This window comes from Macrobrachium rosenbergii, chromosome 47 (assembly GCF_040412425.1).
Source record: "Macrobrachium rosenbergii isolate ZJJX-2024 chromosome 47, ASM4041242v1, whole genome shotgun sequence".
NCBI lineage: Eukaryota > Metazoa > Arthropoda > Malacostraca > Decapoda > Palaemonidae > Macrobrachium > Macrobrachium rosenbergii.
In genome coordinates, this window is record NC_089787.1 from 48,216,604 (window position 1) to 48,231,585 (window position 14,982).

Below are 14,982 nucleotides of genomic sequence, written 5' to 3' on the forward strand. Positions count from 1 at the left end.
TGTTCAGGATACAGTTCCCTCTTCTTCCTACTCATCTCCCCTACGTTTCCTCTTGGAGAATTACCCAGACTTCTTCAAGCCTCCTTCACCTACTTCTCCAGCTTCTACCTACCTCATGAAAAAGCATCCGTCAGAAAGTACCAGACTACCCAAGCTTGTTCTTTCCTCCTCCTCCTCGAAGAAAGCTCTCAAAGAAGTTCATGCCTGGCTGACCGCTAAGAGAGAACAGGGCAAAGCGACTTTGCCTTTCTGCCCAGCAAATTGTTGAAGATGAGATACTCTTATTATGCCACCAGAAGCTCCTTCCTTGGGAGTTTCTGCCTCCTCCCAAGGGACTTCTCTGGTCTGGTGGATTCATCCCATCAAGAAAGGCTTTATTGTCGGCCAAGATAATGTTTTCATCAGCCGAACTAGACCACCTTATCAAGAATATTTTTAAGGTGTTTGAGATCTTTAGTTTCCTATGATTGGGCCATCAGAGCTCTAGGGAGTAAGATTGGAGACTGCCTGGATTTAGCTGAAGATCTTGCCTCCGATTGGCTTGGAGTTATTTCATGCTCAGACAGAGCAATTAGAGATGGCTCTTTGGAACTCGCCTCACTGTTTTCTATGGGTGTCCTTAAGAAGAGGGAGCTCTGGTGTTCATTCACCTCGAAAGGAGTCTCACCGACGCAGAAGTCAGCTTTACTCTTCGCTGCCTTAGACAAGTCTCACCTCTTTCCTCAAAATATAGTGAAGGATATTCTTTTAGAGCTACAGAGCAAGTCCACCTCTAACTTGTTGACTCAGTCCACTAGACGTCCTAAGGAGCCTGTACCTTCCTCATCTAGATCATTCTCCCCTCTTCAGCCTCAACCCTTTCGTGGAGGGAGAACTACTACCCAGCCTCGACCTAGATCAAACTTCCGACCTCCTGCGAAGTCCATCAAGAGGTCTTCCTTCAAATCCAACCCCAAGAAGTAAGAAGTTAGTCCTCCGCGCCCAGGTAGGAGCCAGACTTCTTTTCTGGAAGGAATGGGAGAACAGAGGAGCAGACCCCTGGGTGATCAAGGTTCTCAAAGAGGGCTACTGTATTCCTTTCGTGAAGACTCCTCCCTTAACTACATCTCCTATCGCCTTGACAGCGTACTCAAAAGGTTCCACGAAGTTTTTGGCCCTCTGTCAAGAAGTCGAACTCCTTTCCAAAGGAGTGGTGGAAGAAGTCCTAGAGCCCCACTCAGAAGGTTTCTACAATCACCTTTTCATGGTTCCAAAGGCCTCGGGGGGCTGGAGGCCCGTTCTGGATGTAAGCGCTCTGAATCTCTTCGTACTGAAGACGAGGTTTCACATGGAGACCATTCGCTCTGTCATGTCCTCACTACATCAGGGGGACTGGATGGTTAACCTGGATATGCAGGATGCATACTTTCACATTCCTGTTCATCCAGACTCTCAGAAATTTCTACGCTTCGTTTTTCAGAACAGGATACTTCAGTTCCGGGCCCTATGCTTCCGTTTATCGACTTCTCCTCAAGTTTTCACCCAAATCCTTGCTCCTCTGGGGAATTGGCTTCACCTTCTGGGAATCAACATCAACTTATATCTAGACGATTGGCTTTTCCGCTCGTCGTCAAAGGAAAAGTGCGTGGAGGACTTGAAAAGAACTCTTTGCCTGACACAGGAGCTAGGCATCCTCATAAACAAAAAGAAATCCCTTCTGATTCCTTCTCAGGAGATTCCCTATTTAGGGATGATACTGAACTCTCAGACTTTTCGGGCTTTTCTGTCACCCAAAAGAATCGTGAACTGCCTTCAGACTGTCAGTTAGTTCCTTGCTCTTCCTTCCTGCTCGGCAGTGCAGTGGATGAGTCTTCTGGGGACCCTTGCTTCAGTAGAGCAGTTTGTAATTCTAGGCAAACTGCACATAAGACCACTTCAGTTTTTCCTCAAAGCGAATTGGTGCAGGAGAACCCAACCAGACTCTTTCATCTTCCAGATTACGTTGGAAATCAAAGAGGATCTCCAGTGGTGGTCGTGCGGAAAAAGACTTCGGGAAGGGAAAAGTCTTCTCCCAGTACATCCAGACCTTCAATTTTATTCAGATGCCTCCGACCTAGGCTGGGGCGCGCTTCTGGAAGGTCGGGAAGTCTCTGGAACTTGGACTACAGAACAAAAGAATGCTCACATCAACATAAAGGAACTGCGAGCGATTCACTTGGGCCTTCTATACTTCTCGGATCTGGTCCACGGCAAGAAGATTGTAGTACATGCGGACAACACCACAGCTCTTGCATATATTCGCAAACAGGGGGCACTCATTCCTTTTCCCTGTACGAGACAGCGAAGGATCTCCTTCTGTGGGCAGAAGAGAACAGAGTCTCTCTTGTCACCCGGTTCATTCAAGGGAGGATGAATGTGATTGCGGATGAACTAAGCCACCTCAAACAGGTCCTTCCGACCGAATGGACCTTAAATCCAGTAGTCTGCAACAACCTTTGGAAACTGTGGGGCAAACCCACAGTGGATCTTTTTGCGACGTCCAGAAACCACCGTCTGCCCCTCTTTTGCTCTACGGTCCCAGATCCTCCAGCATGGAGCACAGATGCAATGCTTTTGGATTGGACAAGCTTAGATGTATATGCCTTCCCTCCCTTCGGAATGATCAGGGAAGTAATCAACAAGCTGTCAACGCATCAGAACACCTCCATGACCCTTGTAGCCCCATTTTGGCCGAACAAGGAGTGGTTTCCAGACTTGATTTGCCTTCTGGTAGACTACCCAAGATTACTTCCACAAAAACGGTCTCTGCTCAGACAACCCCACTTTCTCAGAGTCCACCAAAGATTATCCGCTCTGGCTCTGACAGGCTTCAGACTGTCAAGTGCCTTGTCAGAGCAAAAGGAATTTCAAGACAAGCTGCAGAGGCAATTGCGAAATGCAGACGAGCTTCTTCTGCAAAGCTCTACCAATCAAAATAGACAGTCTTCAGAAGGTGGTGCAGCCACCACAATGTCTCTTCTTCTGAAACATCTATAAGCCAAATAGCTGATTTTTTAATTTTTCTAAAGTCCATCAAGAAACTATCGACCTCTACCATCAAAGGGTATAGGTCAGTGCTCAGCTCAGTTTTTAAGCACAGAGGAATGGACCTATCTTCTAATCAAGATATCACCGACCTGATCAAATCCTTCAATACGTCCAAAAAAGATAGTTCTACCAACGTCTCTTGGAACTTAGACGTTGTACTGAAGTGGCTCTCAGGTCCTCAATTCGAACCTCTTCTTTCCGTTTCCCTCAGGAATCTGATGAAAAAGACTTTTTAACGGCTCTCGCTACTGCCAAACGTGTTAGCGAATTACAAGCAATAGACAAAAGAATAGGCTTTGCACAAGGAGACGCAGTCTGCTCCTTTTCTCTGGGTTTCCTAGCAAAGAACGAGGACCCTTCTAAACCCTGGCCTAGGTCCTTCATCATCAAGAACCTTATGGATATATTAGGAACTGAGGAAGAAGAAAGACTCCTTTGTCCAGTGAGGTCCCTCAGGTACTATCTTCAGAGGACGGAGAAGATTAGAGGACCTTCGAGCAACCTCTGGTGCTCCGTTAAGAACCCAGTTCACCCGCTCTCCAAAAATGCCATATCCTTTTTTCTGAGAGAATTAATATTAGAAGCCCACTCTCAGATCCAGGAAGAAGCTTTTCCTCTACTTAAGGTTAAAGCTCACGAAATTAGGGCAGTAGCAACTTCCCTCCCCTTTAAACACAACTTGTCTTTTTCTTCAATCCTTCAGTCGACGCTCTGGAGATGCAAGTCCATATTCGCCTCTCACTACCTCAAGGACATAGAAACTGTTTTTGAAAATTGTAGCACTTTAGGACCTTTATCTGTGGCTGGCATGGTGCTGGGAGAGGAAGCATGAGGAATCTATCTGTTCCTTTGCTATCCACTCGCCTTGACTTAAGGTTTTGAGTGGTTGGGAATCTGGGGGTACATTGTACCTGGAGTACCCACCAGTTCGTACTTTATCTTTGATAACAGTTGGGTGTTATGGTTTTATTCTGTGGTGTAGGTGACAGTGTTTTCATTTTGTATTCTGGTCTTCGCCCAGGGCAAGGGCATCTTTTAAAGCTTTGTCAGCATACAGTGTACTTCCTCCGCTGCAAAGTTTCCCACTAATGTAGTGGCGACCCTTGGCTATACTGCCACGTCCACTACAAGTTGAGAGAAGCGCCGACCAGAGGCAGTACCTTCCTGCAGCAGCTCTCTCAACAGGTAAGGAAACAACAAACATTTATTCAATGTTAGCGACCTTTCTGGTTCAAATTCATTACTTTCTTAATGTTTTGGAGTAGAATATGTCCATGCTCTTTCCCACCTCCAGCTCTTCGTTGGGTGAGCCGGTAGAGCTGCTGACTGTCACTCGATGGGCCGGAGTTCAATTCCCCTGGCCAGCTGATGTAGAGTTAGAGGATTTATTTCTAGTGATAGAAATTAATTTCTCGCTATAATGTCCAATTGGTTCTAGATTAAGTCACAATAAGCTGTTAATCAGCTCAGTCCCGGTTACTAAGTATCCAATTGGTTCTTAGCCACGTAAAAAGTCTAATCCTTCCTCCCCTTGCATGGACATAAGAGCATAAAACGAATTGAGCTTTCCTGGCCCTAGGAGAGCTGTTAATCAGCTCAGTGGTCTGGTAAAACTAAGGTATATATAAAACTTAACTTTTCATAAAAATGTCATAATTTCCACAACCTCCTTTCAATGTGGAATCAGCTATGTAATTACTTTTTAATAGTAAATACCTTAAACTATCATCCTAAAACCCTTCAATATAATTTCAAAGTTATCTTATATAAAAATGACATTTTTATGATAAAATAAAGGGGATTACAGAGGAAAATTATATATATACTTTCCATTACCAAGTAATTACATGATCGAGAAAAAGAGCCCTGCCCTCCTCCTTGCATGGACATAAGAGCATAAAACCCGGAAAAGAGCGGTGAGCCGTTAGCTTTCCTCAACACCCGCTGGTTTGTTTCCTTTTGAGTCCCGGATGGTTTTCTTCATCTACAATGGGACGTTATCACCCATCTTCTTGTGGGGTTTTTGTTCTGTTTTATTGGCTGTTTTGGTCTCGTGTTTCATAAATATTGAGATCTTATTATAACAGCGCCCCGCCACCATGTCGACCCGCGGCTTATTTTGAATTTCTAAGCTGCCTTCCTGGTGGGTTTTTAGTTTTTGAATTGAACCATAGCTTTATTAGTAATTACTTGGTATTTTCAGTATATATAAAACTTTATTTTATCATAAAAATGTCATAATTAATGAACTTAATTTGATTTTATTGTTTATGTTAGGGACCACAACCACCCATGTTAAGGAAAAATCCATGACAATTGGAACACCCCCTTCTCGATCCCGGTTGGCTCTCGGCACAAAATTTCTAAAAACACCTAAAAATGCTTATATCTGCCTATTTTAATAGTTCAAATACCTTAAACTATCATCCTAAAACCCTTCAATATAATTTCAAAGTCATCTTACAACATTGCCCTTGAGAATATATGGCTCACAACTACGTGTGAGGTTTCCCCAAAGAGAGAGAGAGAGAACAAAAATACATTTGCATGTTGAAAATTATTATTTTGTTTTAATTTTAGATAAATCTGTTTATCCATATATACGTAGTAACAGTATTTTCTGGCAGCCCTTATGGTTAGTTCCTGGTTTCGTTCCTTCATTCCCCGAGTCCTCCGGGTCTGAAACCCTACCTTCCACTCTGTGCATTTAAATTGGCCCAAGATTAATTCACAAAACTAGGTTATAAGAATATACAGTATCAGTAAACATTAAACTAAAATCAATCATAAAAAAAGAGGGAAAACTCCCTCACAGAGTATCGGAGTTAAAACCAATTAGCAACTAGCAAAGCTGATATCCTACTGTGTGATTGGTTGTTACAGCTGTAATTCTTCCAACCAATAGCGTGTCATGCAACAAGCCAATCAGCATCAAGGTAACAGACCCTGCTGTGTGATTCCTACTTCCAGCCCTATCTATATCTATCTATCCATCCATCCATCTCTCGCATTCTACTAGAATCCTTTGGGTACAAAGAGAGAGAGAGAGAGGGAAGTGCTTAACTGAGTTATGTTTACATCAGTTAAAAAATTTATATCAACCACCCTCCCTTTCTATCTATCTATCTATCGATCCATCTCTCACATTTTACGTATCTTTTGGCGTAAAGAGAGAGATTTTGCCCAGGTGCTGCCCCATTCACATGTCAATGTGTCAAGATGATTGACAGGCCTTCATCCCTCCCCCTACAGTTGGAGACAGAAAAAGACTGGGAAAAACAAAATAAGTATTTTGGTGTTCTTACATTAACATTAATATTTGAAAATTAGTAAATTGTTCATTTATCTTACAGAACAAATAAACACATGTTACATATGCATAAAAAATCTCTTATCTCAGAGAGAAATGGAGGTTGAACTGAAGTGTTTATGTATACACTATTGGTGAGCTGTTTTGTGATTTTGCAGGATTTTAATTTAGCATTTTATTGATATTTTGCTGTTTACGTTAATGTTAATATTTGAAAATTAGTAAATCTTTTTTATCATAAAAAATGTAGTCATGAAAATAAAATGAAAATACAGTAATTAGCAAATATTGCTCTGCAAAAAAATTCAGGAATTAGTGAATTTTCCGCAATATATTTAGAGATAAGTTCCACAGAAAAATTCACAAGTAACTGAAGCTGCGATTGCTGATCTGTGAGTAAGCAGGGACCCACTGTATTTAAATACTTGTTTTCAGCTCATTGACACTAATTATAGTAGGCATAAATAAACAATACCTGCACCAAGTGTAAGGTAAGTAGGGATCAAAAAATCTCTCTCAAATACATCAGTTACTGTTTAAACAGAATTAGTCAGAGACCTTGTTAGAGGCATGAACACTTCCTGAATATACCTGAATATACCATATATTGTTATAGTGGGAAGTTACAGGTGCATTGTACTTCCTCTGTATCTCAAGTTGGATGACATGATCTAAAGGCACACCCTAAGAAGTACAGTGGTTCATTTACAATTATAATCAGATAGCATCTTCGAACAGATGGGAGCTGTAGTTAAGGTATAAATCTCTTAAATTTACAGGTACATATTAGCACTTTTTTAACTTGAATATCAGTTCATTATATTTGTCTTCTTTTATGAAGATAACAAAATTTAAGAAAGTTGTCATGTTCTGTAAATGGAAACCTGTTATTTTACAGGGAAAGCCAAGACCTCAGATGAAGTAGTAAGTTAATAATATGGAGAGTGGTTTAGTCACTCGTTTGTTTTTGAAGCCCTACTCTTGGCTAAGTATGCCAGAGATTCATATCCAATATGGGTTATGAATGGTATGGAATTACAGGTTCTTAAACAGTTTGCTGGAAAGGAGAAAAATGTATTCATTAGCGATGTGGCTTGTTCTTTACAGTATAAATAAAATAAGTTTGGTATGCATGAAGTAAACATTAAAGTTTTATCGCTTGACATTGATATTTCAGGTGACATAGTTGGTGTCCATGAGTATGGGGCAAATGAAAGAAAACAACTGACATCGGGAGTTGTGACACGTGTCTCACAATCTTCAATTCAGATAGTTCTTGATGGAGATGCAGATGAACTAGATGCCACTGCAGATGGAGCTCTACTTTACCTTCACAAATTAGCCAATAATGTAGGTTTCATCAATCTTATATGTATTTTATGTTTTATTTAATTACCTTGAAATTCTCCCTTAATATTTTTTATATTTAGTATTGAAAGCAGAAATACTTCCCATACTTATGTTTTATCTTATCATGCACCGTAAGAATGTACAGTAGAACTTAAGTACTAAATTGTAGTTGAAGTAAAACAAAATGCAGGAAGAAATAAGGGAGAATATCTAGAAAAACAGGTGGATAGTGCCTAGGGTAGCCAACAGAATTATTGATTAAATAGCCATGGATGGAAAGAAAACAAGGGAAATAACTGTCAAAAAGAGGGATAGATCAGTGATAATAGCAGAAGAGAAAAAGACAGTACAGTACTGGGTGGGACTTTTGTGAGGTCACTAATAGGAGAAATGTAATAATGAGTGAATTCATAGTTTTTGAAGTGAAATTGATGATAAAATCTTGGTTGATGGAAAGTATTGGGCTGTGATAGAATTGCTTCAGAGAATATTTTAGTTTCAAATAAAATTATGCCTTTTATACTAAGGACTGTTTTGCAGAATATGGAATTAGGAAACAAATCCTGATGATCGGGAATTAGAAGTCATAGCAAAGGTACCAAAATTGTAGCTATAGAGACATTGCACTTAATCATTTATTATGAAAATATTCAGTATCCTTGTTTAGTAGGCTAGAGAAAGATCATGTTTGTTCCTATACTAATACAAACCTTTGTTCTTTACATTAGGATAAGCTTGCGAACACTAGCTGGAACAGCCATTAAAAAATTACTGACAAGGCAGTGAACTATCGACAGATAGGGAAAGCCCTGCTTATCTGTCAGTCTGCACTCCACTTTGCTTTTGGCCACTGTCAGCTGCAGACATCTTCTTTGGGTGTCTGTGCCGACTTTCACTTTCACTGCTATTGGACTTACTTATGCTCGTTTTCTTGTGTATTTCCTAAACTTTTACGCTTCTTTTGGTGTGTTTATGAGATTTGGTATGTTTGTCTTTTTTCTTTTTAGAGAACAAGTTCACAAGCCATTTCAGCCTTCACCCCTCTCTTCACCAAGAAAGATCATTGCCATTCAGTGTTGTCCTGGGAAGTACAGGCCATGTAAAAGGTTCTTATCTAGCTATTAACCTTACACTGTGCACCTATTGGAGGAAGCATTTCTGCAATAGAGAGGATCATTGTTCTGAGTGCTATGAGTGGCTGTCAGAACAGTGGGTGAGGTTTGCAGGTAAGAAGAAGACGACAACTAAGAAGACACCCCAGTGTCATCAGAGGGGTTTACTCTGCCAGTGACACCTAAGGAGGTTTTGGTACATTCTTTCCGTTTCGACTCCTAAGGGAGTCTTCTCTTCCTCTCTGACTCCTACTTATCATTGGGTGGAGAGCCAGCGAGAATGAGAGGATGTTCACTCTGTCCCTTTGTTTGAGGCTTTGTTTCTCTCGGAGGGAGATTCTTCCTCTGGCAGACACATTGGGCAGAAGGAAGACTTGTTGACTAAATGGACTGTTCTTTCAGGTTGAGGAGACTGAGAAACTCAGGCAGTCATGGCCATCCCTGGGGATGTCAGGGGAGTCCATTGTTAAGGCAGTGTTGAGTCGCCTCTCTCCTGCTGTGGTGACTCTTTTTTACTACAACATTGGTGATTGTGATGATTTTGACAGTCACCATCCCTACTGGCTCTCTCACTGCTTCCACATCTGCCATTGCTCCTCACTCCCCTTCAGTAATGCATCCTTAGGAGTTGGGGGTGGTTTTGCGATCTGTGTCTACAGCTTTGATCTCAGTTGCTCTGGAGAAGAAGCGAAGGATGAAGTCATCATCATCGTCTGCTTCGTCTTTGTCTTCATCCGGTGCTTCTGCCTCCTTCCCTTCAACTCTAATACCAGTAAGTAGAAGAGGAAGAACACTGCTGTCTCTCCCCAGGAAGTCTTGTAAGTCTTCCAGTAGTTGGTCTTCATCTGCGAAGATGAGTGCCAGGGCTCTCATTAGCATTACTACCCATACCGCTGCACCTGTTGCCTTTTGCAAGGATGCAACTGCTACCCTTGGTGCCCCCAGACCTAGGGGTGCTGAGACTGGTCCGATCAGCACGAATGGAAAGTTCAGTCAGGGATCACAGACCATAAATCTGCAACCCACTGCTAGCATGTCCTAGCAAGAGAAGGTAAGGAAGGATCATGCAGGCAAAATCTCGCCCCTCTCCTGCTCTTCAACACGGGCAGTCCAGGTGTCCCATGAATGTAATTCTACCAGCTCCAGTGGATCACCCAGACACAGTAAGGGGAGGTTTTCAACCACTAATAAGGCTTCTGCATGTTCGAGGGACAGTCCCAGCCCACATTTGCGTGAGCAGGACCGCTCTTTTCAACTTGTGAGGATGTCATCACTGTGGTGAGGCAACTGTCCACAGTCCCACTCTCCAGAGAAGGCCATGATCTTTTCTTGATTGTTTGTGGTTGCCAGGGACCATTCACCTGTCCCTTCTACCTCTTTGGGTATTTCTGAGAGGAGGGGATCGTACAGGTCCATGAACTGTGACAGGGACTGTTTGCGCTCCCAGTCCAGTCTGTCCATGAAGGTTTACGAGCCTGGTAGGCCTAGGACTGGACAGATAATATGCCTGACGGTGGAACTATCTTTAGAGGACTGATGAGTTCCGGAGAGGAGGCTTCAACCTTCCGGACTCGCCACTGGTAGCTAACACCCCCAAAACCCCCAAGAGGCGGCATGAGCCCCAAACCACGCCCCTGGGAGCTATTGAGACGAGCGGGTTGACTCGGCAATAGTAGACACATTTCTGAAGTTGACTTGGCAGAGAAGGTTCTCCTCTTATCCCTCCCGCTGCTTAAACTTCGGTTTGCCAGTTCTCACAAATTTGCTCCCAGCACCTAGTGTAATATCTCATTCCACTCCCAAATTATGGAGAGGCAAACTCTTACTTCCGTGGAGGTTCATCGGCATAGCGAAGATTCCGAGGAGGAGGATGTAGGCAACAACAAAAAACGTCCACAATCGACTGCAGGAAGTGATATACCTTCAAATTCTGACATTGTTAATATGTTACTCCAACAGAATCAAACTCTCATGAAAATTATTCAGAAAGGGTAAGGTTTTAAATTTTGTTTACAAACGAAACGTCATATGGAAAGCAGCGAATTGGACTTGTGGCGTCATCAGTGCAAATGGCGGCCCACATACGTAAGTTGTTATTTTGAAAGGTTCGAGCAGCCATTTCCGAACATAGCGTAAGTAGCTTAAGCAATGCATGATTACAACTTTAAATAATAGGAGGAAACCAATTAAATGCTCCAAGGGATAAAGAAACTTATTACTAGGTATACAAAACTAAGTGCTTGCCTGACACTCAAAAACCCGCAGCTTAATAGTAACTAGTAGTAGGCTAGACCACAGGTAAGTTAGGCCGTTTGGGTTCACAATTCCCACTTTCAACCTATCGACATTAGCCTAGGCACTGGGGGGCGATCTGCAAAGGACAACATATGAGGCAGGTCTAGATTATGTCAATAATAACAGAACTAAACCTAACATATTCACTTAAATAAGGTCCTGAATTAACCTAAGAGGGCTATTTGAGTCGTGAAACCCCATTGTTGACTTCAGCCTTCTAGGTCTGCTGCTGTCCATATTCATTAGACCTGTTGAACAAAAAATTGAAATTAAATTATGGAAAATAAATCACTGATACAATAACACATTCATCTCGGCAGAAGTGGTTCACCTGCTAAGAAGAATGAGGGCCCCCCACCTACTAAGTGCTCGAGACGATCACCTGAGTTACCTGAAAGTGCAAATTTAAACCTCTTTTCCTTTTACAATAACGAAGATGAAAATGATTACGAGATTTCAACCTTCTTACCTTCCATAAACCCATTCCTTCATATATTTCCACCAATTTCAAAGCTGAACCATCTTTTCACAGAGAAGGGAAAATTCTTTTGAACAACTCATTATTAGCTTTAACTTTCAGTGAAGGCCATAGTGATAATCTGGATAAATTCTTTGTTAGTAGTCAAAATAAGGAGTTCTCAGACTTTTTTAAATTGATCAATACTCCAAAGTTGAATTTCTGGCCTGAAGGTAAAATATTTGATGATAGCCACAAGAGGAAATTTTTCTATGACATAGAAAATATTAAGATGAGTATTTCCGCCTTTCAAGGGCATGCAGCACTGGCACACATAGTATATCCCTCTAAAGTAAATGACATTGAGTTCCTGTCCAAGATTATTATTGGTCCTTTGAGAAGGAACATAGACTTAGTAAAAATTTGATAAGGAATTTTAGAAGTAGAGCACTTCCTAGATACCTCAAGGAAGAGATGAGAGATCTCATAATCAAAGCAGACATTAGAGAAATTTGGAATATAACTGAAGACCAAAAAACTGCCATTGCTGCCTGCTTTCGTAAGGGTCCCCTCCTCAGAGGAGGGGCAGCAAATTTCAGGGGTAGGAGATTCAACTTTGGTGGCAGATTTCAGGAAGAAGGTACAATTTCCCCAAAGGAGGGAGGTCCCAAAATAACTTTAGCTTTGGCTTCAAGTCTCGGCCACTTAGAAGAGGTAATAGAAGAGGTGGGTTCAGAGGGGGAGATTCCAAAATGGACAAGCGAATAATTCAGGAGCCAAAGAAAAAAAGACAAATAAATTTTTCTCCATCCAAGAAATTGAGCCATGCTCAGCACCAGTTTTAATGCACCAGTGCACAATAAGCAACTTGGCACCAGACCAAAATGCTTACTCAGCTCCAGACCATGAGTTTTACTCAGCACCAGACCATGAGTTTTACTCCGCACCAGTTGATAACGAGTTTTACTCCGCACCAGTTGTTAATGAGCTTTGCTCAGCACCAGATAATAACGAGCTTTGCTCAGCACCAGACCACCATGACATTGGGCCAAATGCTTTAAAGAAGGATGGAAGACAAGAGACCTTGCCTCCTGGGCCCTCAAACTCAATGTATAACTCCTCCCAGACCCCCCCAGAAAACAGGATAGGTAAGTCACTACAAATGAATATTAATAGTTGGAGAAAGCTTCCTAATGCCACTTTTGCTTGTAAAATTTTCAGTGAAGGGTGAGAATTCCATTTAATAATAAACTAAAAGCCCAGAGATCATTAAAAGGGTAGGTAAAAATAGATTTTATTCAGCTAACAAGCGGAAAATTTTGGAAACAGAATGTGATAGACTGTTAAAACTAGGAGTCATAGAGCAGATCCCCAGAACTTCCTTTTACTACTCCAATCACACTATTCTTTAAATTAAAACCAGACGGAACAGTCGACTAATCTTTGACATGAAGGTGCTTAACACCATGATAAGAAAACCTTTCTTTACCATGCTCAAGGCTAATTCAATATTTCCTATCTACATCTAAACTCTTGGGCCTGCAAACTAGACCTAAAGATGCTTATTGGCACATTCCATTACATGCAAGTAGCCAGAAATTTCTAACCTTTAAACTAGGTAAAAGGAAGTTCAAATGGACTGTGGTACCCTTCGGACTAAAGACAGCGCCTTATATTTTTTCAAAGATAATGTACACGGTGATCAAGCACATTAGAACTACACATAACATCCTAATATTCAACTATCTTGATGACATTCTTATATTAGCAAAAGATTATCTCACATGTAAAAATCACATTCAGCTAGTCATTAGGATCTTATCAGACTTAGGATGGAATATCTCTTTTAGGAAATCCACAATTGAACCAACTCAAAGAATTGAATTTTTAGGGGTGCATTACAATCTGGTTAAGAAAACCATGAAACCCATTCAGAAAAACATAGAGAAGTGTATCAAATTGGCCAAAGCTTTCTCCAACTCTGTTAAATCTGACCTTCATTCATATCAAATGTTAATTGGAGCATTAAATTTCAGTGCTTCCTATACAAGCTGGGAAGGTTCCATCTTAAATATCTCCACAGATACCACAGTTATTTTAATTCAGGTACAAAATCATTCCACACTCCTTCAAAAAATACCTAAAGCCCTGGGAACAGAGACAACTGTACAGAGAGATTAACATTCCAAAAACAGAAATAGATGCAGAACTTTTCACAGATGCTTCCAACCAGGGTTGGGGAGGAGCATTAGTAATAGCAGGTAAAATAAACTCAATAAATGGAACTTGGGCACATGAAGAATCCTCCCTTCATATTAATGTAAAAGAGTTATTAGCTTGCTTTTATTCTTTGGAACACTTCAGTACAAGGTTATACAATAAAGTAGTTTTAATACATGTTGATTCAAAGGTTACTAATAGTTGGCTAAGGAAGCAGGGTAGTATCAGAAACAAGTTAGCTCATGAACTCTTAAGGAAAATACTAGGCATTATAAAGGTTTACAACATACAGATAAATTCCATATGGATCAGGGGAGTAACACCATTGCAGGCTCACTTTCCAGAGACCTGGGATCCATTCACACAGAAACTTGCCTCAGTGACAGTTTATTCACCTTAATATGTTCAGACTTCAATTTCACCCCGGAAATAGATCTATTTTCAAATGGCTTCAACACAAAGTGCAAAAAGTTTTGTTCATCTCTTCCCAACCAAGAAGCCATCAGCAATAATGCACTTGCGATTAGCTGGAAGGGATCAACACCTCTCTACGCCTTTCCACCAGGATTCCTACTACACAAAGTAGCCTTTAAAATCTATAAGGAATGCAATAATAACATGCTTTTCTGTACCATATCGCAGGGGACAGAACCATGGATCCCATTAGTGAGGTCAGTCTTGAAGCAGCACAAACGATATACTGTGAAGATCGAAGACTACCAGATAGTTCTCAGGGATTGTATCTCACCCTCAGCAAAGCTCCAATCAACTTTGATCGCCTTCAAAATTTAAAGGACCAGCTCCCAAATGTCTTTCCTCCTGAGGTTTGCTCCAAAATTACTATCAGCTTGAGGGACAGCTCCATGCACAAGTATGAAAACCTATATAATATTTTTAAAAGTTTCATTCACAAAAAGTATGGAAGGGACAACATATTTCCCCTGTTAGCAATTATTTTATTTTTCAATCACCTTATAGACAAGGGACTGTCTTACAACACCCTGAAGAGCTACAGAGCAGCTTTAGGTCCTATCTTGTCGGGATATTTCCCAGGTTACTATCTTGCAGAAGACAAATATGTCAAAGCAATGATATCGGGGGTTAATAGAAGGAAGCCTAGCAACACTCACCAGTTCCCTGGCTGGGACCTAGACAAAGTAATCTCCTTCCTC

The 14,982-nt window shown here is 41.2% G+C and overlaps 1 protein-coding gene across 2 annotated transcripts in view; it reads left to right on the top strand.

The window, feature by feature from the left end:
* LOC136830834 (DNA-binding protein SMUBP-2-like) overlaps nucleotides 1–14,982 on the top strand; it is a 713,243-nt gene that overhangs the window by 136,490 nt on the left and 561,771 nt on the right. For both annotated transcript variants that reach the window (XM_067090812.1, XM_067090810.1), the window contains exon 4: nucleotides 7,554–7,726. In XM_067090812.1, the coding sequence (XP_066946913.1) occupies nucleotides 7,554–7,726 (173 nt within the window). The remainder of the gene's footprint in view (nucleotides 1–7,553; nucleotides 7,727–14,982) is intronic.